Source organism: Mauremys mutica, chromosome 22 (assembly GCF_020497125.1).
Source record: "Mauremys mutica isolate MM-2020 ecotype Southern chromosome 22, ASM2049712v1, whole genome shotgun sequence".
Taxonomy (NCBI): Eukaryota; Metazoa; Chordata; order Testudines; family Geoemydidae; genus Mauremys; species Mauremys mutica.
Genome location: NC_059093.1, coordinates 8401567 through 8429266, shown reverse-complemented (window position 1 = coordinate 8429266; position 27700 = coordinate 8401567). Strand labels below are relative to the sequence as shown.

The following is a 27700-nucleotide window of genomic DNA, read 5'->3' as shown; positions in this document are numbered from 1 at the left end:
TTGTTTCCTCCCCCTGTTGCGTCTTGTTGTTAACCTAGACGGTAAATGCTTTGGGGCAGGGACTGTGTACTCCACATCAGTGCAGCAGCTCTCACGGTGAGGCTCTGATCCCTGCTTCGAGCCTTTTACGAGCCGCCACAACACACATAATAAATAAGCCATGAGGACGACAGGGGCGACTTGTAGCGACGCTGCAGCTTAAGTTCCTGCTGATTAAGTTGTATAATGAGCAACTTGTCCCTTAGTTTAGTCTCATTCTTTATGAAAATGAGGGATGAGCGACAGGTGGATTGGAAGCCTTTGATAGCTGTTCCTTCTGAATCCCTCACAGCAAACCTTGCTCCCCAGCGCTGTCACTGCACAGGAGTTAATCCCTGAAGTCTCATCACAAGATGACGCACAGACACTGAGCATAGCCAGCCACTCGCTACCAAAAGGCAGCCAGTGCAGTTGTATCAGAATAAAGGGGAAGCTGTCACATTGCCTTGAAAATACAGTTATTGGCTTGTAACAGGCTCGTGAATGCATTCCGGCTCGAGGATGAGAGAACCATCAGGGACTCAAAGTGAGAGACGATATTGTAAAAGGGAAAAAAAAAAAAAAAAAGAGACATTCTCTCAGCCCATCCCTGCAGGCTGGGGTGCTGAACACTAAGCAGTGTGCGAGCTCTGTTATTCTTTCCTGTTTCCTAGTGATAGTCAGTGCTCATACAAGGTGTCAGCCTGACAACTGGAGATTGAAGTTTTCAATCCAGCCACAGGGCAGGAATAGCAAAGGAAGGTCTGATGCTGTCTTGCTACTGCGCTTCAGTCCTGAGCGCACCTCTAAGGACGAGAAAGGAGGCCAGTCTTCATGGCCCTTGAGTCACAAAGGCACCTATTAGAAGGGTGGTTTCTGGGAAATACGGATACTTTTATTAGGAACTGAGTGGAGTCCTCCCACGTTAATTTCACCTCCGTCAAACAACCATCAGAAGGTAACAATTTTATGTGACCACTGGCCTGAGCTGGATCCAAACTGCTGACCTACATATGAAAGACGACGGCTCTTTCACTAATCTCCTGAGTCATCCTGTCTGCGTGTTCCTCAGCTCTTAATTAGTTTTGTGTGCAGGTCGATAGATATGTACTTGCCTATTTGGGTCAATAACAAACTTGTATTTCTATAGCATTCTTTTCAGTCATATCTTAGGGCCCTGAAGAATTAGCCATAATAGAATTACCAGCACTAAAGATTTAATCAATGGCTGGTTAAATTAGAAGCAATACAATGAAATGCTTTTTCCTTCCAGCATCTAGCTGCTCTGTGGAGATTCAGTGCCCCAGGGACTGGGAGTCATCAAGTCAAATACTGTAGCAGGATATTAAAATAGGGATGGATAATTTTCTGACCTTCCTAGGCTAAGAGCATGGTAACCAAATCTCATGCTTCTGGCCATTAACAGACCTCCTGCAGGGGTCAGGAAGGAATCACTGCATAAGCAACTGTACATCACCGCATAAGCAATTAGGTGCTTTGCCTTCTTCTACACCATCAGGTATTGGCCACTGTTGTAGGTATGGTAACATAGCTGAAGGACAAGAGGTCTGAACTACTATGGAAAATGCTTCACTGAAAAGCACAGAACTCAGTCAAGGGGTGCGATCCTAGGAGGGGTTATGGTGGCTTTAAAAACCTTGTGCCCTGATTCTGGGCTGCTCTGAGAGCTGGAGAGGCCCCTGGAATAACTTAGACAGCTCTGGAGACCTGTCTGGCAGCCTCCCGGAGCTGCCCTGGGGGCCACAGTTCTGCCTGGAATCTCCACAGGGTTCCTGCCCAGTGCTTCAATTCTGCCAGGGCTTTTGAGGGGATCCTCAGAGGGCAGCCTTCCCTCTGTCATCCACAGGGACTATGCTGGGAAAATCCTCTCCTGGCCAGATATGGATTATTTAAGGCTCCTTTACGGCACCTTAGCCCTCTTATCCAGCATACAGGGGCCAAGAAGGGGCTGACTGACAATCTTACCCCGTGTTAAGCAACAAAGAGTCCTGTGGCACCTTATAGACTAACAGACCTATTGGAGCATGAGCTTTCGTGGGTGAATCCCCACTTCGTTGGATGCATGTCCCGACGAAGTGGGCATTCACCCACGAAAGCTTATGCTCCAATACGTCTGTTAGTCTATAAGGTGCCACAGGACCCTTTGTCGCTTTTTACAGATCCAGACTAACACAGCTACCCCTCTGATACCTGATGTTACTGATAATCATTCATGGGTGGGGAAGTTTCCTCTTCATCTAGTCCTGCCAGATCAACCAAGCAAAGTCACATTCCAAAAACCTTACCTCTTTGGCGTTAAAGAGCCCGATTTGCGGTGATGGCCACCAAGGCTCAGCTCCTGCAAACACTTAGCCACGAGCTTAACTCTACACATGAGGGTAGTCCCACTGACATCTATGGGGCCACTCAGGTGCCGAGCACGAAGCATCTGCAGGATCAGTGCTTAAGTTTGTGGATGCAAAAATTCCAACAACACCACCACCTGCAGATGTAAAACTGCCTGTAAAATTAGAGGGTGGGCTGCAAATCAGTCCCCATGAAGCTAAGGTACTTTTGCAGTTTTATTCACTAAGCAAATGTGCATGTTTTATTTAAAAGAGAGAGGGAAAAAAACCTCACATACATGCGTGTGTGCGTGCCCAGAAATGACTAAGTCCAATTCAGTGAGAAACCAGAGCTCAGATTCTATCCTAAATACTAATGAGGTACAACCCCTATTGCTGCTGTGAACTTAATTTCAGTTGGGCTGAGCTGCTTTTCCCAAATTGCTCGGAGCTGGGATCCAGGCACGGGACTGGAATACTTCAGGCCTTTAGAATGGGAAGGGATGTGAGCAGCAAAGTTTGGTGGCTTTGACTTAAGCCTTGTCTATACTGGCGTTGCAGCCACTGCTTAGCTGCACAAGTGCAAACCTCAAGTGTAGGCATGATTTACACTGGAGCACTGTGATCTGTGCAGTGTAGCTCACCCCAGTAAGCTCCTGGCAAACATTGGGTGACTGGCCTTTAGTACACAGGAGTTCAGACTTCACAATAAATAATAATAATACCTAGCTCTCACATAGCACTGTTCATCTATAGATCTCAAAGCACTTTACACAGCAGGTCAGTGGCATTTTCCTCATTTTACACATGGGGAAACTGAGGCACTGAGCGGTGAGGGGACTAACCCCAGGTCACCCAGCAGGCCAGTGACAGAGTCAGGAATAGAATCCAGGATTCCTGAGTCTCTGTCCAATTGCTAGCCACTAGGACCACTGCCTCTCCCCTCCTTGCATTGGATAATCATAATGGTCCTCCCCAGCCTTAAAAAGGTAAGAAAATTTGTGTCTGGCAAGAGACGTGCAATGGTGCAGGTACTGGGAGTTCTGCCAAGTGAATTATTATTCAGTCTCTCGTGAATTATTATTATTTCTATAGCAGTCGTGCCTAGACAGGCCATTCGTCTGGTTTGAAACTGGACAGTCCTGTTTTTAAATAGTTTGTCCCCTGTTTGCTACTGAGACAAAACTGGACATGGTTTTGCCAGTAGCCCGCACAGGGGACGCCATTTTGAAAAGCACAGGGATCCCCCCGTGCCCACAGGAGCTGGCCTCCATGGTGCAGGCAAAGTCATGCCGCTGGCTCCTCAAAATGGCATTCTCTGGGAGGCCTGATCTCACACTTGCGGTGCATGCGAGGTCATGCTGTCAGGGCTGGGGTCACACCAATCCCATCCGAGCAGTGCTTCAGAGCCCCAGTCACGGACCACTATCCTGTTGTGCTGGGAGCCCCACAAACACCTAAGCGGCACATGTGCAGTTCAGTACGAGAGCCCATGTGCTGAATAAACCCAGAAAAAGTATCATCCCTCCCATCTCCTCTGCTAGTGGGCTGAGGGTGGATTGAGTAGAAACAAGGAGATGGAATTAAGAAGGAAATTACATTTGTGCTGAATGTCAGGGAAAAATAAACTGTCCTCAAGTATGAGCTCTATCTGGCCGTGGGAACTATCAAGGGAAGAGGCATTTGAAGCTGCTCCGGAGAAAAACACTAGACATGATACTGTAGGACAGGGGTAGGTAACCTCTGGCACGCGTGCCAAAGGCGGCACGTGAGCTGATTTTCAGTGGCACTCAGGCTGCCTGGGTCCTGGCCACCGGTCTGGGGGGCTCTGCATTTTAATTTAATTTTAAATGAAGCTTATTAAACATTTTAAAAATTTTATTTACTTTACATACAATAGTTTAGTTCTATATTATAGACTTATAGAAAGAGACCTTCTAAAAACGTTAAAATGTATTACTGGCACACGAAACCTTAAGTTAGAGTGAATAACTGAAGACTCGGCACAGCACTTCTGAAAGGTTGCCGACCCCTGGTGTAGGAAGTACCCCTTCACTGGCTGGTAGGGTCTGAACCAAAGCCCACTGAAGGCAACTGAAAGATTCCACTGGCCTCTGGCCTAAAAAGAACAAGGCCTAGCATGCATTTCTCTTTATTCTGTTTTCTCCAGCTCGATTCTCTTGGCACAGGAACAAAAGCCCTCCTGAACTAGAGTTAAATGAGTTATAAATACTTTGTTTCTGTGCGGAGGTGGTTCAAACACTTATGTCCTCAAAAATCAGCAGTTAGCATTTAACAGAGAGGCGCCGTCAAGGTTAGTAGGCCAAAAATGTCACGGGCGTGTTTCTTTCTTCCCTTTGTTTACAGAGATCACACACTGCTGCGTGTGCTTTCCTCCGCACCTTCCAAAAGAAATGTCACGGCGCTGTTTTATATCTCGCTAGAGATGGATAAAATCTCTGCCAACAGCCCAGAGGATTTGCAAACAATCAGACAGAAATAAAAAAAAATAAAAAAAGAAGAGGCCAGAATCGCAGCTGGGGTCAGTTTCCATATCTCCATGGGGAAGATGGATGGTTTAGGAGTTAGGATGCTAGTTTGAAAGAACTGCTTTGCCACAGACTTCCTGGGCAAATCATTTAAACTCTGTGCCTTAGGATAATGGTACTTCCCCTACTTCACAGGGACAAGGGTGTTGAGAGGATAAATACATTGAGGGCTTGTCTACAAGACCATTTAGTTTGCGGCAAACTGAGGCGGGAATCTAGTCTGCCACACGCTAACTCGCCGCATGCACCTTGCTGACACGTGCTAACAGCTGGTTAGTGTGCTTTGACCTCCGCCACTTTGAAACAGGAGTAGATTAGAGAGGGCTAACGAAGCCAGCTCGCTGCAAGCTAAATGTTCTTGTGGACAAACCCTAAGGATTGTGAGGAACTCAATTACTACAGTGACAGGGGCCAGATAACTACCTTAGACTGATTTTAATGGAGCTATGGTGATTTCCATAGCTGAGTTCTGCACTCCAGTTCTCACAAGCACCCCTATAACACCAAGCGAGCGAGCAAACCAATACAGCTTTCGATAATACCACTCTTCATCATTTGCTCTTATGTCCCTGGTTTTACCAAGGACCTCAAAGCATTTTCCAAACCATATTTATTTAAGGCTCAGGGTCCCGAAGAAAGGATAATTATTCCGTTTTGCTAGTGGGGGGAAACTGAAGGGTGGAGAGGTGACACAGACTGCCCAGGCTCACACATGCAGAGTTACTGGCAAATCCAGAAACAGAACCCAGCGGAGACCTCAGGTTTCCTGCTCCACCCACAGGACAACATTCCCGGCCACAGCTAGGAACAGAACCCAGCAGTCATGACTCCCAGGCCCCTTTCTAACTAGACCCTGAATCCTGACTTCTAGCCTCCTGCTCCAAACACCAGATAACATCCCTCCCCTCACCCCACGAGCCCGGGCTGGGTCCAAAGCCTGGGGCTCATTGAAAAGTTTTTGCTGAAACTGTTTTTCTATGAGAACTTTGATTGTTAGCTAAACAAAACTTTTTGCATCAAGTGTCTGCTTTTTTGCAGAAACTGTTGTTTCCATCAAAAACTTTCTGTCTGAAAATCCTAAATTTGTGGGGTTTTTTTTTTTGCCAAAATGTGCTTTTCTTTTTAATGAAAAATTGCAATTTTCCATGTGGGGGTGGAATGATTTTCCAACCAGCTCTACTCAGGACTCCAGGCCCCTACTCCAACCACTACATCACATTCCTGAACGCAGCAAAGGCAAGGAGGATCCATCAGGCCTGATTTCTGCTCTTACCACTAGGAACACTGTCGCAGTGAGTTAAAATGCATTTACAATTATGAAAAAAACCCTTTTAATGCAGATCTTCATGTCAGATTCTCATTTACTGAATAAAACCACAATCATCATCATCATCTTATGATCCCTTATAAGCACTGAAGCCTTTTGCTATTGAATTATTTAACTCTTATAAAGGCTGTCTCACTCACCCGAGCAATGAGCTCTCCGACCATGCCTGTCCAGGTGCCGTTCGCCTCGGGCACGCCATACACCCCGTCACCAACCAGGCGGATCTTGTAGTTGAAGTGCAGGATCTCCGCCAGCTCCTTCAACATGTCCACGCAGAAGCCTTCATAGCGGTCGTTCCCCTCCAGCGCCTGGTGGTTCTCCTTCAGCATTAAATAAGGGTTTTCCTGCATCGAAACTGGGCAGCTGTCATTCCCATCTTAGCCATGGGATCACAACAGCGCTGCATTTAGCATGAATCAGTAAGTGGGGCTGAGGAAGCGGGCTCACCGGGAAGTGCCATGGGAGGCAGGAGCTCTGGCAAAAGATATTGGCCAGATCTTCAGTCCTTCTCTGTCCCTTTGACCTCCTTGTGGGATTGGGGTGCAAGAGGGGACTAAAAGCTGGCTTCAAGTACCAGCTGTGGATTTTGCTTGCCTAGGAAAATCCTTAGGTGGTGTAAAGAAAGTATACGCAGTTCTGTGACACTTGCTCCTGGTCCTTCCTGTGTTGGTGGAATTCTCTGGATGTGTCTGATCTACCAAGGTGTAGAGGGCATTCTAGGGTGTGGCCACAGTTCCAGCAATCTTGAATTAGCTGGAGATTATTTAGAGCAGCCCCAAGGGGTGGTGGTGGTGGTGGTGGTGGTGGTGGTGTGTGTGTGTGTGTGTGTCAAACTGGCTTCCATAGTCACAGGCTTGGTGGCTGAAGAGTTAGGGAGGAAAAGACAGTATAAGGACACGTCTGCTGCAGTTTGGGTCTTGATTCAAGCAGAGCTCATCTGGACTCACAGAACTGGCTCCCAGCGTATGTCACGTGTGTGTGTGTGTGTTAGCAGCAGGGGCACTGGTAAAACCTCAGGGGGGTAGTGGACTCTCGGCAAGATGGGGGGCAAGCAGCACAAGGACTTGGTAAGGTGAGGATGGTGGTGACTGCACCCTCACAGTCCCAGTCTATTACAATTATCTTCATCTCACTCATTTTTAGTAATTTTTATAGAGAGAAGGGACAATTCTCCCGCCCCACCTAACAGCTGTATCCGGAACAAGAACATCACTCGGAGATGAATTCAAAATTGCAACTCATTCCCATCACAGCCCTCTCCCCAGCTGCTTCTGAACTCATCAAATATCATTTCCATATGAAACATCAACTTGAGTTTAATTACACTGTCATAAATTGTCCTCAGTGCTGTAATTAGAGATTTGATCGTCTGTTCTTTATGAAATCAGCGTGCAGCGCTGAATGCAGGGGGCAGAGGCGGGGTGGAAGAAGGGAATAATATCCTGGCTGATTGAGACTGACATCCCTAGACGCCGGGCTGGAGAAGAGCTAACGGGAACTGCCGGTGACCCCCTCACTTACCAGGATGGTGGTGATGATGAGAGTGGTGTTGAAGAGACTATCCGATATGTTGGAGGAGAAGATTCTGCTGTCCATGGTAAGTCCTTCAGAAATGTGCCAGTGGCCAATCTGTAAAGAGCAGAATAATGAAATTTACAGTGCAAAGTACCATACGCGCCCGCCATATGGCTCCTGGGACTGACAACGATCAGGCCAGCCCTGTGAAAGATATTTATTAACGCTCCATTACCTTTACAGTGCACCCCACCAGCATTATGGCAGAGAAATTATCCTGCTGGTAGGCAGCCTTGGCACACGCCACAGCGCTAAGAACCACCCAGGTTCACATTGCTAGCGGTTGATCCAGGCATCTATACTGTGACCACAGCCAGGCGCCTGATTCGGAGAGGTGCACAGGAGGGGGATGGGGTGCTTACTGCTATTTGGTGTACCAGGACTAAAGCTTTGTCTTCACTGGTGTGTTTTTAACACAAGGTAACTACGCACCTGAGCTATCCCACTGTAAAATCCCGGTGGAGACAAGGCCCTGTGGTTTTAGCCCAAGGTAGCTAGGTGGGATCAATGCTATACCCCCACCTGTGACTCATCCTCATAGAAACCACAGTGCTTTCTCCTCACCAGGATTGTACCTCGGGAGTTCCATTCCTGGTTCTGACGCTGATTCACCAGGCAGCTTTGGGCGAGTGACTTTTCCTCCCAGCTACCCATCTGAAGGGGATCACAATACATGACTGACCTCAAAGGGTGCCAATAGGCTCAAGTCATGGTCAAGTACTCTGAGATCCTTGGAGGATAAAGCCCTACAGGAAGTAGTGTCGCAGCCTCCTGGCCTCCATTACCAAATATCAGACCTGACACGAACGTCTTGTAACCCTGCCATGTGGTGTCACCTTAACAACGTGCTTAGAAACTAACCGACAGCCTCAGCAGCACTGCACTGTGACTAATCTCCCCGAACCCCACCCACACTGCCACCTGAAGATTAATTAGCAGCACTTAGGCCAATCAACCCCAACAATTCTACACAGAGACTAGGCCACCCTATCCAAACCTCAGTGTTACTGCATTAAAACCAATTTCCTGTCCAACACCATGGAAGAGAGACATAAATCCTACCTGACGCCATGACATGCGTGTCCAGGAGAATACCACAACAAGGTCCTGTAACAGGCAGCAGGTCTCATCCATTCCACCCTTGTCAGAGTCTCTTTCCCACTGGGAAGCCTCTCTGAGCCTTATAAGATCCCAGCCCTCGGCATGTTGCAAAGCTGACTGTGGAGTAAATCCCTTGACCTTGCTGAGGCGAGTTGTCTTGTACTGCTGCCCTAATAGCTAGGTGACGACCCCATAATGTTCGGAGCACCTGCAAGCAACTCTTTGTAGCAAAGGTCCTCTGTTCCATGATGCCCTAGTACTGACCCAAGCAGACTCGGACACTGCTTGGCAGGGTGGTAGGAATAAATCCACTTCCCTTTGTGCCAAGTGTAATCTAATTATGTTAGAGAGAGAGAGACGGAGGAAGGTAACGTAGGTTATAGGTGGAACTGGCTGGAAAACAGGAATTCCAGGTAGTAAAAAAATGGAGGATTCAAAATTTGTTTTTGTTATGCATTAGAATGAGACAGAGACTTGCTTACAGACCGACCCCCCGTGGTGAGGGCACTCACTGGGGATGTGAGATACCCAGATTCAGGCCCCGGCTCTGAATCAGGCAGAGCAAGACTTGACCCTGAGTTCATTGGAAGCTTCCACAAAAGTTTTGGTTTCAATGATTCTGCTTTTTCTGACATACAACGTTTCATCGAAACATTCCCGACTAGCTCTAATTACAGGCTTGATCCTGAACTGATGTAAATTGGTGCATCACCCTTGAAATTACCCGAGTGACACTGATTTACCCCAGCTGAGGAACTGGCCCTGCGAGGTCAGTGGCTTTTCTTGGCAGTACTTTTCCGCCAGCATGACTCATGTCTGATAACCAGTGTGTATCCAGAGTCATTTCTCAACTCATTTTCATAATCCAAATGCAATCTGGAATAACAGCAACACTTCCTTAATAAGTAAGGACTGGGTGACTCAGAGAGCTGGGAACGGGTTGCAAGCTCTTTCACTTCTAGGATGCTGGTTCAAATCCAGCTCAAAATGCTAACTGACCGCAAGGTGGTGTCCCCTAAAGCACGTTTGTGGCGTCCGCCTCCCGTCCCCACATCATAAGGAGGCACAAGTCGTACGTGGCAACGGGGCAGTGAGGAAGAAACGCTTGGAAATACTGAAAACCAGGGCGACTTGGTCTGTAGTCTCTGCACAGGGGCAAGGGACTGACTGGGCTGTCAAAGGGCTCGCAGAGCAGATTTGCGGAAAAACAAATTAATGCTGAATAGCCACCTGAGTGTTAAAGTCCATAAAATATCCAATTGTCCTTCCTGGAGACCCACGGCCAGTGCCGTCGAGGTTAGGCCTTTGACCAAGCCAGATTAGTGCAGGGCAAGCCACTCTTCCCTGTCCTGGCTTCACCTAGAACTGGCTCCTGGTAGAAGCAACCAGCCTTTTTATTTGGCCTGTTAGGTCCTGATTGGCCCTTGCTTGCTCCCTGCCCTTCTAGGTGCAACTCTTGCTGGTTCTGCCTGCAGCGGATCATGCGATGTCTCTCTAGGCAGCCTTGGTGGTCCAAACTCACTGCTCTTCTCTTCCAGTAAGACACCTTCTTAGGGCAGGGTGTGCCAAGGCAATGGGCAGCAAGCGCTTGGTACACCCCCCCATCAGGGCCATACATAAGGCATTTCCCCTCTGCTCCCTAGAGGTGGCACGTCTAGGTTGGAGAGTGAATAGAGGAACCACATGGCAGCGTGTGGTAGCTCATGCTGGATCTGCTCTGCAGATAGCACGGGGAAAGTTCAGGCTCCAGGGCTGTCAATCTGGCACCTTTCAGTCTTGCTGCTCCGGGAAAAGCACTTGTCACACCAGGATTTCAGTGTGCGCCGTACCCATTAACTCATCAAAGCTCACAGCCCCTCCATGAGGCCAGGAAGGGCCATTAGCCTCGCCTGACAGACAGGGAGACCGAGGCACAGTGATTGGCAGCAGGTCACAGAGCACAAGCTGGGAATAGAACCCAGGAGTCCTTGGCATCTAGACCAGGGGTGGGCAAACTACAGCCCACGGGCCAGATCTGGCCTGCCAGCCATTTTAATCCGGCCCTTTAGTTGCCTGTGGGGAGCAGGGTCTGGGGCTTGCCCCACTCTGGTGCTCCAGCTGGGGAGCAAGATTGGGGGCTGCTGCACGTGGCTCCTGGAAACAGTGACATGGCCCTCCACCGGCTCCTACATGAAGGGGCAGCCAGGGTGCTCTGCTCTGCACACTGCCCCTACCCCAAGTGCCGCCCCCACAGCTCTCATTGGCAGGGAACTGCCTGGGCCATGCCTCAACATAGGAGCTGGAGAAGGGACATGCTGCTGCTTCTGGGAGCCGCTTGAAGTAAGTGCCACTTGAAGCCTGCACCCCTGAACCTCTCCCTGTGAACCAACTACCTGCCCCAGCCCTCCAACCCCTCAATTCCAGCCCAGAGCACCCTCCTGCACACCAAACATCCCCAGCCCCACCCCGGAGCCCGCACCCCCAGCTGGCACCCTCACCCCCCCACGCCCCAGCTCAGAGCCCCCTCCCACACCCTGAACTCCTAACTTCTGGCCCCACCCTGGTGCGCACACCCCTAACCAGAGCCCTCACCCCCTCCTGCACCCCAACCTCAATTTTGTGAGCATTCATGGCCCACCATATTATTTCTATTTCCAGATGTGGCCCTCGGCCCAAAAAGTTTGCCCACCCCGATCTAGACCTTGTTGACCTCTATTAGAAAATCAGTCTCGATTTAACTCAAAATCAATCTAGTTACATCTGTGCCACCCCCTAATATAGATGCACTGAAACGGCTTTCATTGTGCCTTGGCTGAGTTCAGTAATCAGTCTGGGGCAGACACTGCACTGAAGTCCATGGGAGTTTTGTCATTCACTTCTATAGATGCAGGATCAAGCCCTTAAACTCGGGCTTCACTGGCATAACAGGATGGATTTTAGCTACACTGGACTTTAGCACAAGGCCCCAGTCACCTGCTCTAACGACCAGACAATATTCCCTCCCCTCTTGCTTCTCTCAGATAGCGATCAGTTCTCAGTAATGCATTATTTTGTCAGATCTGATAACTGGAGATTAGTGACAGATTATCTTTAATTTTAACAACCCTTGCTGTTGTCAGATTCTTCCCTTCCCCGCTGGCATGCTGTAATTGACTGCCTCCTCTTCCTCTGGCATGACAGATGATTTGACCCTTCTTGTAGCATAGCACTGAGGCTAAATACATCGATATGCCAAGGTTATTCCCACTCCGTGCTGTGCTTGGTACTGACTCCCTTGATGGTACAGTAATGGCACTAATTGACTCCCCACAATGCTCAGTGTTTCTGAAGTTTAATGTACTGGAAGATTACTAGGATTCTCAGATCTTTTCGCTCTCAAATGCAGATGCCAAGGTAATTTTAATCATATATCTATGATTTTATATCCATGTATATATGGTTTTTATATACACAAAGAACCACCAACAAAATCTCTTCAATACACCTCAGAAAACAATCAGATGCCCTATCCACAACTGGGTAAAATGGCCTTGTGATTAAGACCCTGAGGATATGTTTACACAGTCTGTGGCAGCGAGCCTCCCAGCCTGGGTCGACAGACTCAGGCGTGCGGGTCTCACTCTACCGTGCTAAAAATAACTGTTTGGAAAGGGCTTTGACGTTGCTTCTCAGGCTGGGGCTCGGCTCTGAGGCTCACCCCCTACCCTAGGCTTCAGAGCCCCAGCTCCACCCTGAGTTGCAGCGTCTACATAGCTACATAGAATGAGTCCCACACGCCTGAGTCTGGGAGGCTCACTGCCATGGGCTGTATAGATGTACCCTGACTAGGCAAGGACTCAGGAGACCCGGATTCAACTTCTGGCTCTGCTACAGACTCCCTGTGTGGCCTGAGGCAAGTCACTTAATCTAGTTTCCTCCTCTGTAAAATAGGGATAATTGCCCTTCCTTTGTCTGTCTTGCCTATTTAGATGGTAAGCTCTTTTGGGCAGGCACTGTCTGTTACCAGGTGAATGTACAGTACCTACCATACTCAGGCCCTGACCTCTGTTAGGGCCTCAGGGCATTACTGTGATACAAATAACGTGCATCCAGACAGGGCAGCTGAACCTGCGAAGAACAAGACAGCAGCCTTGACTGCATCCCTCCCTAACCTCCCTGGGCAGACACGGTCTCTTGACTTCGCTACCCCACAAAGGAGTTATCGGAATGTGCGACACCAACACAGATTTATCATCTCCACAGAAAATGGCCGCCAGCTCACATGAGATGAGCATGGTGTTCTGTTCACATTCCTTCAATCCCTTAAACTCCCCTGGTTGATAGGGCTCGGCACGCTTCCCAACCCCTTAAAGCACAAGGTGACAAAACACCACTGGAACAAAGGATTTTCATGACATGCCTTTTCGGCGGCTCCCCGCAGGCCTGAGCAGCAGGTGATGCCAGGGAGAGATGGCCTGGTGAGACCATTCTGTAATCTCCTGAGGCAACAAGCTCCCCCGACCCCCATCTTCACCCCTGCAACTAGGGACCAGGGTAAAGCTGGCCCTGAATATGGATGCCTTGAAACAGCTAGGCACCTCCAGCGCAATGAAGGTGGATTTCCTCTGAGCTCTGATTAGCAAGCAGCGTCCTGCTGAGTTCATTCATCACCCCACCCCCCCAACAAGCACCCTTCTCATGCCCGAGAAAGAGAGTTTGCATTTGAAGAGCCTTGTCGATGCTAACAGGTAGGGGAGATTTCCGGCAAGAGACATAATTAGGCACTTGGCAAAGGCTCCTTATCAGCCCAAAGAGAGAGGGGGATTAGAATCCCTTGCAGAACAGAAACTTGGAAGTGGCTGCACAAATCTGCCAGGCCTGCTGCTTCTAAAGGAGGCTGGAAGACCCCTGATTGCAGGACAATGAGCTGTCTAGCATGTTCAGAGGGGCTGGCAGGTAACTTGTGGAGGGTCACCTATTAAACCTGTATGACTAACAGTCACACGTGACAAACCTGTGGGTCTCCCTGGCCCACTTCCCACTAATGTGACCAGCCCTGGCGCCATTCCGGCCCACCTCCTAGCCAGGGTCCTCCCTGCCTTCTCTCCCCTTGGGGCAACCTCTGCCCACTCCTCAGTTAGGGCAACATTCCTTCCCCCACCCCATTCCCCGGCCAGGGTGACAACCCCCATTCTCAGGGCCTCAGACCCGTTCCTTAGCTGTGGCAATAACCTGCAGGAGTTGTCCACTGAGGGCCTAATCCTTTGCTAAGAGCCTCCCATGAGGTGCTGAGTACCTTAGACTATAAGGAAGTCCATGGGAGACAAGGGCACTCATTCCTTTGCAGGATCAGGCCCAGAACCCTAACCAGGCTGGGGCGGGGAGTAGGTAGGGAGGAGCACAGGTCCTGAGGCAGCTGCTTAGCCATTTATATGCTAAAAGGGGTTGATGGGTTGAAGTGGCGGTAATTACAGAGGGTCTCTGATCTGTCAGCTCATCTGCATCTCATCAGCATACCAATTAGGCACCCTCCCTTCCATCCCCAACACTCTATGTTAAGGCCTGGAAGCCTTTTTGCACAGAAGTGGATAATTGGACACATCCACACAGGGAGGGAATGTGGTGTCTCCTGGAGGTGAGGCTGTGAAGATTGGTGGATTCTAATCCCAGTCTTGCCATTAATTCCCCATCCAAATTTCCTTCCTCTCCTCGGGACCACCTACAACACATACCCCGTCTTCCCCCTTTTAAAGTGCCAAATCTCAGTCCCCAGGGTTTAATCTAAACCCCAGAGAGATGCTACAATGCTTTCTAAAGGGTGGGAGGGGGAGAGAAAGCGAAAAGAAATGTACAAAGTCAGCCCCTGTCAGATCTCCAGATCCCAGACACACACTAATGAGCTTCTGCCTTATCAGGCATCTCGTGAACAGAGGGCTCTCGTACAGCTGGGGAAATATTTCCACAAGTTAAACTAAATACGGGAATGCGTTCAGTGCATTACATAAATATATTAAAAGTTAAACACTTAATGCCCTGGCTCTCTTGCCCAAAAGCAACGAGGAGTTTGAAAAGCTGAGAGTCTCTAATTTGTTTGCTGGCTGAAATCTGGATCAGCTTCAACTTCTGGTGAATTTTCTCTCAAAGCTGATGAGCTGGAAGCCCCTGTGGCTGCAAGAGACAGACATGGGCAGAGAGCATGAGCCTGTTAAAAAGGCAACAAGGATGCTTCAAACAACACTAGACAGAAGTCAGCTAATTTGACCCTTGGGAGCAGTTTGTCTCCAGGACACAAGTGTTTGCTCCTGAGTGGTGGGTTTACTTAAATGATTTCTAACTATTCATTTATTTATTCAATATATAATAATATGGGAATTTCTCCCACGGTTGGCTGAGAAGAGGAAAATTGGAGAATAATCAGCAGCTCACTAGAGCTATTCTAATCTCAAAGCCTTATACTGCTGCTGGGGTTGGAGGGCCCTTGATTCCCACTTGAAAACACTGAGAACTGAAGGCGTGCTCAGCACCTGGCAGGATCCAGCACTGAATTTCAGAAACCTGGACCGGCACCTCCTACTTGGGTGAGAGGTACCCAGCTGGGCAGGAACTGGGCTCCACGGTTGGAGGGGGTCCAGAAGAACTGGTGAGGCTGGTGGGCTGGGATGTTTCGAGTGGGAGGAAGACATGTTTTGGGGGCCTGAAAGGGAGAGCCTGAGCATGGGGCAGGCAGCGTATAAAAGCCTGCTTGGAGGGCTTGTAACTTGGGTGGATCTGGGCCCTGCTTAACCTTAATATGCCCTCTGGGCAATGGCCTGACCTCCAGGTAAGAGGTGCAGGTTGGGGCTGCCTCATCCAGCTCAGAGGTAGAGGCCCAGCTGAGGAATTATGCGGCCACTGGAATACAAACCAGGGGATGGTTTATTTAAGGACACCACACACTGTGACCAGGCAGCCGACATCAGCAGGGCTTTCCATTGTCCACGTGCCTTGTCAGCATAACCTGGAGTAATTAATCACCTCTCACTGGTGGGCTGTTTGCAAAGCTTCACTCCAAGGGGAGATGCGGGATACCTCTGAAAAGCAGGCCACTTACTTAGCTGCCTATCCTGCATAACCTGCTGTAGAAAAGGTTGCCCTTTCCTGGCTCCACCTATTGCTCCCAGTAGACTGGGATTTTCAAGAATGCACTGGTTCTTCAAGGTTCTGATGAGATCTTTCATGAATCCCGTTTGCTTTGTGCTGTGCTATCAGACTCTCCACATTGGGACATGCCATGTATGCTGCCTGGTTGGGATTGGTCACGTAAGTCACACGGCACCATCTCTGTTTCTGGATGGGTGTACTTAGGAGACAATGGCAGTGAACAGAAGTAATTCAAGTCAAAATCCTTTCTTCGGTGAGGGTTTGTGAGATAGAAGAACCCAGCATGACTTCCAGGGGGACGTTTGCAGCACTGGCCATTAGGGAAAAGCGAGGCAAAGCATTTCGCTACTTGGAGACCAAGCAAGCTTGATCTAGCATTACTGATACACAAACAGGGAACCCCGGGACGCCTCTTATCCAGTCACTGCTCTGCATGCAGAACTGCTCTTTACACCTTGATACTGTATTGCAGCAGCATGTTTAAACACTGTCATCTGCAGGCAGACCCTGGGTGTGTGAAACATGTGACTGGACCATTTACCAGCTTTGTTCAACACATAGAAAGTTATTTTGCATCATGGAAAATGAGTCTCCAAACCCTAGAAGAGAGACAGGGTGGGTGAGGGGATATCTTTTATTGGACCAACTTCTGCTGGCGACAGAGACGAATTTTTGAGCTCCACAGAGCTCTCTAATTTCCTGAGACCAAGAGCATCACCATTCCAAACCCTAAAAGAGATTTCTCACTGATGGCAAAATCTTTATCATGTCAGTCATTCTCCAGGAGCTGGAACACAGCCGTAAGACTAGCCGGGATTTTCATGCAATCAAAACTGCACTGCAGAGCTCTCAGCAAAACACAGATTCAGAAGGATCTGCATATTTATGGCAAAACTCTCCCTCACATTTAAAATGTATTAAAAAATATAGCAATCATGTTGGTTTGTAAAGCCATTTCTCTCCCCGGCTCCTGCCTAATGGCTACTCTTGTTAGCGTGGACGGGTTTGGATCTGTCACTTTTGTTCATAACAAGTGGGACTAGGGAAATGGCTAGAAAGGGCACTGATGCTGTAAGAGACTTCTCCGTGTGGGAAGTGACATCCCATTTCCCTGCTCACTCAGAGGGAGCTGAAGGCAGTGTCAGAGCAGAGCCGTCAGGTAGAAACTGGCAGGCAGCGTTCCAGCCAAGGCTAAAAGTAGCTGCTGCAGCAACATAAGAACTTTCCTGAGGCCGGGTCCCAGGCAGAGATGGGTAAGATGTCGCTGCTTTTGTTCTGTGATGAGGCACTTCCAGCTGGCAAACATCTGGACAAGGGGTGGTCTCTGAGACAAGGGTTCTTTCCACTGGGCTGATCTGTAACTTCTCAGTGAGCTGCCCAGATAGGAATATTAAAGATGAGACCCCAGTTCCGAGGCTCCTTAGTCTGCTTCATATATCAGATTTGCTTTCTCCCAGAAAACATGACCTCCATGGAGCTGCTTCATCCAGTCCTACAGAGCCTAGGCCAAGTTCCAAGCTGGTGTAAGCAGGTTCAGCTCCATCAACTTCATCATCCCGCCTGAGTTTGGCACCTGGCTTCCACCACTGTCCTCCTCTCTGCTCCACTCGACAATCTTGCCATTGTGGGACCCTTCTCCTCTGAAGCTCTTGCCATGTGGCACAGCCTCCCTCTGGAATCTCTACACCTCCTTGCAAACCTCAGCTGAAATCCCCCTTTCCTCTCCAGGCTCTCTCCTAAATAAACATGCACTTCTTTATTATTTATTAAAAATAGATAGGTGTGAAATAGAGGCAGTGTGGCTCAGTGGCTAGGGCACTGGACAGAGAACCAGGTTCTATTCCTGGCTCTGCCACTGGCCTGCTGGGTGATGTCGAGCAGTCATGTCCCCTTGTCATGCCTCAGTTTCCCCAACTATATTATGGGATAATATATCTTATTTGTAAAGTGCTTTGAGATCTACTGTTGTAAGATTTCCTGCAGCTCACTATACACATCTGGCACTGGCTGTTGGAAACAGAGTACTCTGCTAAACGGACCATGGGTCTGATCCAATTTGGCAATTGCCATGTTCTTAATATGGTGAGGTAAGTCATCTCCACCCTATCCCATTTTATCTTCCTGCCAAAGTTAGAACGACAAGAATACCAATGTGGGAGGAGAACAAAAACGAGCAAAAGAGAAGGGTCGAGTAACTAGTTCAACCACTAATGAATTAAGTGGTGGGTTCCTGCTCTGCTGCAGAACCAGGAGGTCCATAAAGAGAACCACAGAGACACAGCACTGAATCTCTGTTGAAAGCTGGAAATATACCAATACCCCTAGTCACCTCTGAGTGCAGCAAATGCACAGAGTCTGGTGCAACTCATTGCTCCTTGGATCTTGCAATGACTCTGCAACCAAAGGGTCTGGTGTGAAGTCCCTCTGGGGAATGTCTATGCTGCAACTGGGACAGCATGTGTTAGCATTCCTGAGCTAGTTTTCATCGAGCTAGCAGTGTGGGTGGGGCTCAGGTATGCTGCAACCGTGCCTCCCACCTGCTATGTAGCCATACCCGCTGTGTCCGTGCATGGAGGGGGAAGGAATCTCACTGGCCAGTTTCTCCTTCTGTCAGCTTAGGGCTGTAGCAATCAAAAAGCCGACTCTGCAGGAGATATAGTGGCATCAGGTGACCATCATGAGAGCACAAGACAGCGAACCAGGGTTGAGTTGAGGGCCGCTGAACGACAAGGGTAGAGGAGGTGGGGATGAACGAGCACTTTGCTGCAATCATAAGAGAGTGAACGAAGGGCAGACCAAGTGTCAATGCAAGAGCATGAGAGAATAAGGTGCATTTAGTATGCCAAGGACTAACCACTTAAGGGACTGTGGAGGCTGCAGATGTCTCATGCATGGCACAAATTCTTTAATTCAATCAAAAAAAGTCACTATGAGCTGGAAGGATGAAGTGCTTCTTGCAGAAAAGCAAGCAAACAAGAAAAGGAAGCTCCAGGTGATTCGGATTCTGGTACCTCCACCAATACACACTGATCAGTGTCTGCGGGGAGCCTTTCCTGGTGCACTAACTAGCCTCTGCTCAGGCTGAAACAAGACTCCTTTTGCTCTGCATTTGCCCGGTTATCCTCCATCTTCAAGAGAGTCCAGCCAATGGGGAGGTACCAAGTGTGTGTGTGGAGGGATTCACCTGCTGTTGGTAGGAGTCATCTCCTCTATGGGGCCACTCTTAAGCCACCCCTGCCCAGGTTTCCATAAAGACTCACTGAGCGAAATGGCTTGCCTAAAGTTAGGCTCCTAAATCCTTACTGAGGCCCATCAATAGAAGTGGCCTGATTTTCAAAGGTGCTGCTTTCCTGCAGCTCATAGTGACTCCAGTGGGATTTGTGAGTGCTCAGCACTTCTGAAAGCCTGGCTGCTTATATAGGCACCCAGGTTTGAAAACTAATGAAAGTCAGACTGTCCCCCAACAGAAGGGGATGGTCGTATGAGCAATACACAGAGAGGAGAACAGTAGCTAGCCCCCATCACCAATACAGAAGCAGGTACGGGAGGGATCGGCGAGCAGTTTCAGGCGATGATTATTACAGCTAGTCAGGAACCAGAATGTCTATTCCACGGGAAATTCTGATATTTGGGGGAGGGGAAAAAATCTTTCCAAACTGGAACGAAAGGCTGAAATTTCAAAATTTCCCACAAAAGGAAAATCCCCCAAAGTTTTGATTCAGTCGGAACCACTGAAATATTTTGTTTCAATGTTATAGTTTTGACTGATTTTATTTAGTCGACTTTCATTGTCCAGTTCAAATCGACTTTTCGTTTTGAAAGTTTTAAATACATAAAAAATGGCCACAATCAAAAATGACATGTTTCCATTGACCCAAACTAAACAAAGGTTCAGATTTTTGATTCACAAATATTGTGGAGACTTTTATTTTTCATCCTGATTTGGGAGGGGGGAAATTTTGACATCTTGAACATTTTCACAGGATGGGAAAACCATTTCTCAGCCTGGTCTAATAACAGGGCCTTTCTTGGTGTAGCTGATGTCTCTTGACAATGGGTTTAACTTAAACTGGAAAAAAAAAGCCACTCATATAGGAAAATAAGAGAGTCTACACAATGGGTAAAACCAGTATAACTATACCTGTGTAACTGCTAAAACTTTCTCATGTAACTTTCCTCCAAATCATTTAGGGATAGGTTTACGATTAACTGAAATCAACCACTCTTAATCTGAAATAAGTGTGTCCACAAAGCAGTTTGCACCAGTTTAAACCAGTGCAAGTTTGTGTGTAGACATGGCCTGTGTGTGTGTGTGTGTGCGTGTGTGTGTACACCCAGGACATGCTTTGTAGGCACTGAATCTTATCCTCTAGGAGAGAGGGCTGCTGTCACACTGGGGCTGATGCTGGGTGTTGCTAGTCATGCTGCAGAGGTGGTCCCTTAAATGCTTGGAGATGCCTTGGGGTGGTCTCTTAACAAAGGGAAACACAGGGTTTCATTGTAAACTTCCTTCCAAGCCATGAACTATGAGAGAACTGCAGCTAAAAGCAGCATTGAGGTTGTTCGTTGCTAAGGGCCAGGTTGTGCAAGACAAGGAGTACTCTCCACTCCCACTGACTTTAGTGGGAGTTGAGGTGGGGACTGGTTCTCAGTACCTCCCAGGAGGCACTCAGCACCTGGCAGGTTCAGACCCTAGGAAGAGGCCTGCGGGGCCAATCTTACCTGTCTGAAGCCATGTCGTGTGTACTGCAGGATTTTCAGGGCATAGTTCGACCGTTGACCTTTGCTGTTGAATTCGATGTGGCCGGTGAGACCTTCCAATTCTACCTGTCCAAGAGAGAGTGAGTTACAGCACCAAATTGAGATCGTTCCCCTTTATAGTCTTGAGCAGAGCCTGCGCGTGGCTGCTGTTCACCCGGTTAGCTAGGACAGAACTGTGGAGCTCTGACATCTATTCACCGGGAGGGAGTATAAACAGTATTTCCATGGGACAATTCTAATTGCTTTCAGAATCTGCCTGGAGTAGAAATGAGACAGGGAAGAGGGAAAAATATCCCCAAACAAAACGAAGACTTGTAAGTTGCAAGGCTTCCAGAATTCCATTTCTCATGAAGGTTCCATTCATTGCCTTTTTAGCCGCGCTCCAGCCTGCCCGCCCCTGTCACCTCATTCCATCTCCACAGCCCCAAGGCTTCACATTGCTCAACTGCAGAAGTGAGTATTTAATTGTGTCACATTGAAATAGGCGGCTGGGGATTCTGTGGCAAACTGTGCCATGCCATTGCACTGCACAAAGCTTGTGTTAACAGGGGGTCACATTGCAAAGAATCTCATGACGAGAGTCAAATCCCACACCGCGGATTTAAATGCTGCTTAGTGCTGCTCAAGCACCTTGTCAGCAATGAGTCTAAATTAATGATGGAAGGTCCAGGAGAAGCTCTGTCATTTTGGGGTTGCGGGCGTTTGTGTGAACATTTGATTAGGGATGGGGCAATGAGGTGGTGTTTAAATCAGGAGTAGGTTAAGGTGTGTGTGGGGGGAAGGGGTCAGATGTCGAGACCACAGCCACATCAGTGAGTCTTCTACCATCTTGGGATGAAATCTCATGAGAATAGCTGTTCTCATGAGATTTTAGTTGCATCCAAAGCAGAACCAGAAAAAAAATGTTCAAACTGGAACCAAAAAACACACGTCATGTTCACTTCTGGGACTTCAACTTGAAACTCTCGAGGAATCTGAGGGGTTCAGACCTGGGGTTCTGTTTTGACCCATAGTTACTTTGGATCTATATGAGTTCACAACACCCTACGTTCAAAAAAGTCCAACTCATCCACCCCAGCAGGAGAAACTCATCTACAATAGCTGAGAGACTAACAAATTTATTTGGGCATAAGCTTCATCAGATGAGTTTTAGCCCACGAAAGCTTATGCCCAAATAAATTTGTTAGTCTCTAAGGTGCCACAAGGTCTCCTTGTTGTTTTTGCTGATACAGACTAACACGGCTACCACTCTGAAACCTCACAATATCTGAGCTTCTTCTGGTTGCAAGGTGGGACCATAAATCAGCTCAAGTTCACTTGAAACTGGGACCTAGGGAACATTCACAAAGCTTGCTGATCTTTGTGTTTGCAACAAAGCCTGAAAGTTGGTGACTTTCACGTAGTTCCTAGGCCGGCTACAAACATTTCTCTCATGGCTGTCTCCTTCATTCGCAGCGCTACCTTCAAACAGGTTGGTATCCTGTGCTTTGACTGCAGGGGCATCATCTCACACACGTTCATGTGCGCATGACATTTGCTCCTGGCAGTTAGGGGGTGGATACAGATAAATCAGCAAACTTCAGTCACTTCTCACCATTCTCAGGTAGTTCATCAAGCTGGTGCCATGTTGCCAGATCTGTGCAGATCCACAGGACAGCGGTTTCACACCAATCTCCTGGCTCCGGTTTAGCTCCTGCACCGCTGTCACCACGGCATAAACGGCATCAAACAATAAGGCAGAGGAGAGCTGTGGACAGAAGAGAGAGAGGTGGGAGCTCAGAGGAGCAGCACCAAAGGTTGGAAAATTAAACAAGACCCAACCTGCACTTATTGAAGGAACAAGTCCATTGTTTCTGCCATACGTGTGCACACAATTACACACACATTGTAAAATAAATCTACACACCCATACAGTACACCAGTAGGGCTTGTTCACCAGTGTAGAAGCTTATATCTGCTCACACACCCTACAGTGACTCCATTCAACACCATGGAGCTACAGTTACCCTACCATCTCTGTCATGCCTTGAGCTAACCTTGCCTCACATCCCATTCACAATCTGAGCCGGGGTTAGTGAGAAAGAGCTAGACAAGTTTGCCCAGTGCCCTGTGCCTTGGGCAGTTACTCATGCTTGTGCAAAGCGAGCATAAAATGCTACCCTTCTGATTTGGCACAGAACTAGGTAAGTTCATGGAGGGTAGGTCCATCAATGGCTATTAGCCAAGATGGTCAGGGAGGCAACTCTATGCTCTCGGTGTCCCTAAACCTCCGACTGCCAGAAGCTGAGAGTGCACGACAGGGGATGGATCACTGGATAATGTCCTGTTCTGTTCATTCCCTCTGAAGCCTCTGGCACTGGCTGCTATCAGAAGACGGATAGATGGAGCATTGGTCTCACCCAGTATGGCCTTTACGTTCTTAGTCTTTGCACAAGGGCAGGGCAGCGGAGAATCAGGCCCATAGACTCCTTTAACCATCATTCTTTTGGCATCTCCACATCAATCATTGTGATAGGCGTAACTCACGTTGCCATTCCTGATTCAAGTCCATTCCTTGGACTTCCTCCTCCTTTTCTCATGCTTATTACCTTACCCTCCACATCTCGGGTAGTTTCTTCTTATTGCCCTTCGCATCCTCGCTTTCCTCCCTTCTGCACTTATCTGCTTCCCTTCCCTTCTATGTCCTCCCGTCCCCACACTGGCCTCTTAGTCCCTTTACCATAATTATCTGGTCCCCTTTTCTACTGCCGGTCGTCCCTCTAAAAGAATTATTGCTAGAGGAGATTTCAGAATCCATGCTGACTGTCCCCTCTTCGACCCACTTACTTCTAATCACTTCTATTTACCATCTTGTCTCATGCGGAGCGTTACGTTCCCCATGCGCGATTGTTTCGATGTTTCTGATCAAGTTAACAACCGGTCATTTTCTATCTCCCCTTCATTGTTATGACTAAGATTTCACTTTCAATTATCGTCACTTCCTGACTGCACTGGTATTTGGTTGCCACATCTCATTACTGTCAAAGCTCCCTTTTCCTACCTCCCTCTTCAAAGAGTCTCCGCTCTACCGTTGCAGCATCCAACAACATATTTGCTCTTTAGCTTGTTGAGCCTTCCCCCATATGTGGGCATTTACAGTTCAACTATATCTACCTGATCACATTTATTCACTTCCCAGTCACCCCAAGGGGGGGAACGTCTTGTTAAGCAGACCCTTTGGCTTCCACCGCCTCACCTGTGTGAATAAAGTGAGCCAGATTTAACCCACGAGGGCTTGCGCCTACCCCTGCTGAAGTCAACAGTGAAAGTCCAACTGCCTCCAATGGTCTGGTATCAGGTTGTTAATGAGCAACTCAGGGCTTTGAAATGTACATGCAGACACTATGAAAAACTAACGCTGCCATGCTTAGTGCTAGCAAACCCTAACCATCAGCTCTAATAATGCCAGTAATCCCCCATTTCCATCTTCCACCCCTCAACGTCTCTCACATTTGTTCTATCAAGGTAGATGGAGCTCAGACAATTTGCTGGTATTTCTGGCATCACCCCACCTAATATGATGTCGAATTTTCTCCCTTTTCTAGTCTGTGTATGTTCTGACACCACCCTCCTCACCACAGTATGTGAGCACTTTCCAGGAGCGCATCCAGTGACGTGAGTAGCCACCATCATGCGTGATTCGTACTTTTGGGATCTGATTGATCTCATCTGCAATAGCGATGAACCCTGTTGTCGGTACCGCTCTGCGACCAAAGCACTTTCTGACTATGGATTAACTGAGCTTCAGGCCATGCCTGGCGAGTCGGTAAGTATCGTTATCTCCACTGTGCAGAAGAGTAAACTGAGGCACAGAAGAGGATGAGTGACTTGCCCACGGACACACAGGCGTTTGCGGCAGAGTTGGGAATAGAACCCAGGCATCCTGATTCCCAGTCCCCCTGTCTGAACCATCAGATGCCATCTCTCTCTGCCTATCCCTTTGTGTTTGGCGATAAGTCTTCCAACTTTCTCCCTAAATAGTCACATCTGCTCTTAGGCATTCCCCTCCAGGGCTGCATTTATCCTCCCTCCTCACCCCTATTGACTCAAACCATCTCCTTGCACTCCTAGCTCCATTGCTTGTTACTGAAACTAGAAGTTCTCCATCCTTTGGCTCCTGTTCAGCAAAGCACATATGCACATGCTTAACTTCACTGGGACTTACCCGTGTGCTTTGCTGTCTCAGGGTCCTTATCAGTAGCGACAGGTCAAATTCTGTATGAAGATGCAGCTCCGCTGACATCGGGAGTTTCTATCCCCTTACCCCAGCTCTGAAAACTGGCCCCAGTTGTCTCTGGTCGGGTTTTCATTTCCCCTCTCTTTGAGCAGCTAATGATCTCTTATTAGCTACTAAGCAATAGGCTTGTAGATCTTAGTGAAGCATTTGACGTTATTGATTGGAATATTTTACTCTTTAGCCTCAGACAATTTGCTGGTATTTCTGGCGTTACACTTCCCTTTTCAAACATGCCCTTTTTGGTTTGGTTTGCTGTCAGGGGTGACTTCTTCTGCTAAGGGGATCCTCCCCCATCCCCCAAGCCCTACACTTCCCTCTCTCTTTTCTCTACTTACAGCTTTCCTTGGAAGCACCTGATTTCCAATTCTAACGCTGTGTATCAGACCAGCCATTCCCTATCCACATGGGCTCAGAACTACGAGTCTATGCCAGTTTCATGATTTTGAGGAGCCTGATTCAGGGCTTTTAAACCCTGGGGGACAGCAATACTGCAACATGCACAAAAAGATGTCAGCACCCACCCTCATACGTCTTCACCAGCTCCCCCCTTTATTTCACGAACATGCTTTTAAAGCCCACTATGGACTTGCCCTATCCAAAATCATGAACTGTATTCTGCTTGAGTCCTCTCCTCGCTCCCTCTGCTCACCTAGTATCAGAATCCTCTATGCCACTTCCACTTCTTCCTATGGCTGTTGGTGCAAGAGCCTTCTCCTCTGCTGCTTCGGCCATCTGGAGTAGTCTTTTCTGTGTCTCTCTCCGGCTCATCAGCTCTCCGGCTCGTTTCAAATCTCAGCCAAACACAATATTGTCTCCCTCGCCTATGCCTCCTAATTGCTATTTCCGTCTGCCATTATTTATTTGTAAACTCCGTTAACTGTATTTAACTCAGTCAAGCAAATTGGGATACAGTTTGCATGGAAGATGCTTATGTAAAATTAAGTTGCATTTCACTGTAGCACAGCTGCTAGCCGATCTTCCCGGTTTAAAACTCATTCACTTTGGCTTCCCCAATCCCTCTCTCTTCTCCACCCCTTATCAAATCTCCTCTTCCTTTGAGAAGAGTCATTTAAAAAAGACATGGCTTTTTTCGTTCTGACGTTAAAAAAAAACAAAAAACAAGTTGCACATTAACATGCGTCTCTCGCTTTTGTGCATTCTTGATTTGTGCTGATCGTTGTCATTTTGTGCCACCTCTGTGGTGAACAGCGACCGCACAACACTGCATGTGAAAGACCCAACGGTTTTGATGGTGGTTCCTACTCACATGATTGTGTGGGTGTAGGGGAGTAAAGAGCCTCCCCCTATATCTTGCAGGGATATCACTGCATGGCTGGAAAACCAGGGGAGCAACTCCCCAGAGAGGGAGTAAGGGGTAGAGCTGTGTTCCTCTACGTGTCATCAGCTGCATGAGGAGTGAGTATGGCGCACCCTGGGACAAGGAGCACCCAAAGCCATAGCTCTGCCCCCTTCAGTGCACAAGCCAGCTGGCTAGTGGGGAGCACAAGTTACCCTCCCCCGCCCGGCACAAACACAGCATACCAGAACGCGCTGTATCTTCCTGAGGCAGGATGCCCTCAATTCTGCCCCCTGGCACGGCTCAGCTCCTCACCGGCTGCAGCACAGGGCTGCGGCTAAACCCCCCCAAATCTAGCCCTGTGGGGTGTAGCTACAGTGCAGCTGGGAGTGAGCCCCAGAGCCTGGGTAGGCAGTGCTAGCAGGGCTCGAGGTATCATACTAAAAATAACCAGGTGGATGGTGCGGCTCCAGCGGAGGCTCGGGATAGCCACCCAAGCATGGACCCAGGAGATTGGAGGGTCAGAGCTGCCACCCGAGCCGTGAGGTCCACACTGCTCGTTTTAGCATGCTAGCTTCCGTCTGCCTACTCAGGCTAGGATGCTGGCTTCCGGCTGCAGTGTAGACATATTTACAGAAACACAAAGAGATCCATCATAGTTTAAAGAGAAGATTTTTGTTTTATTTAGCAAAATCTCTCACGTCAAGGCCATGTTTAAAGTCAAGCTGCTCTCCGAGGACTATAGGCAGGTTTGGGAGGGGTGAAAGGGAATCATTCTTGAAACATTGTCATCTGTATATTTGCCCCCAAACATAACACAGAGAATTAAAACCATTAAAATCCTGTGAAATAGACTTTACAATCTGGATTTCATTCAATGAAATAAACACTTAATTACAAACATCTGTTTCAGCCTAAATTCTAATTACCTAATCTAGCCATCTGTAATTTTAATGATTTTATCTGATTTCTTTTCCTTGCAACGTGATTAATGAGAATGGCATTTGAAGAAGTAGCTTCCCCCGCCCTTCCTTAGACTCTTACCCATCCCTAGCAAGAAAGCCCAGGGATCTCACAGTTTAGGCTTCACCTCCTGTCGAGTCTGGCTGTTGAACTCCTTTCTTTACACAATCCCAGGAGCCCTCAGCTCCTCTACACTACTGGGGTAAATCCCCAAATCCCTACGGAGACAGACTTTCCCAAAAGCAGATCTATCGGACGTTAACTGTTTAAAATGAAAAAGACCAAGGCCAATTCACTGTGCCATGATAATGCTCCTAGTGAGCAGAAGGGGAGAAAATAAGCGTGGTGCTTCTGACTTATGTCATCCTAACAACTCCTCTGTACCTGCCC

General features: G+C 48.2%; 1 protein-coding gene across 3 annotated transcripts in view; it reads right to left on the bottom strand.

Annotated features, from left to right (window-relative positions):
* GRIK4 (glutamate ionotropic receptor kainate type subunit 4) overlaps positions 1-27700 on the bottom strand; it is a 305039-nt gene that overhangs the window by 37931 nt on the left and 239408 nt on the right. For all 3 annotated transcript variants that reach the window (XM_044997260.1, XM_044997261.1, XR_006574932.1), the window contains exons 9-12: positions 22369-22521; positions 20736-20840; positions 7761-7868; positions 6380-6583 (exon numbers count right to left, since the gene is read on the bottom strand). In XM_044997260.1, the coding sequence (XP_044853195.1) occupies positions 6380-6583; positions 7761-7868; positions 20736-20840; positions 22369-22521 (570 nt within the window). The remainder of the gene's footprint in view (positions 1-6379; positions 6584-7760; positions 7869-20735; positions 20841-22368; positions 22522-27700) is intronic.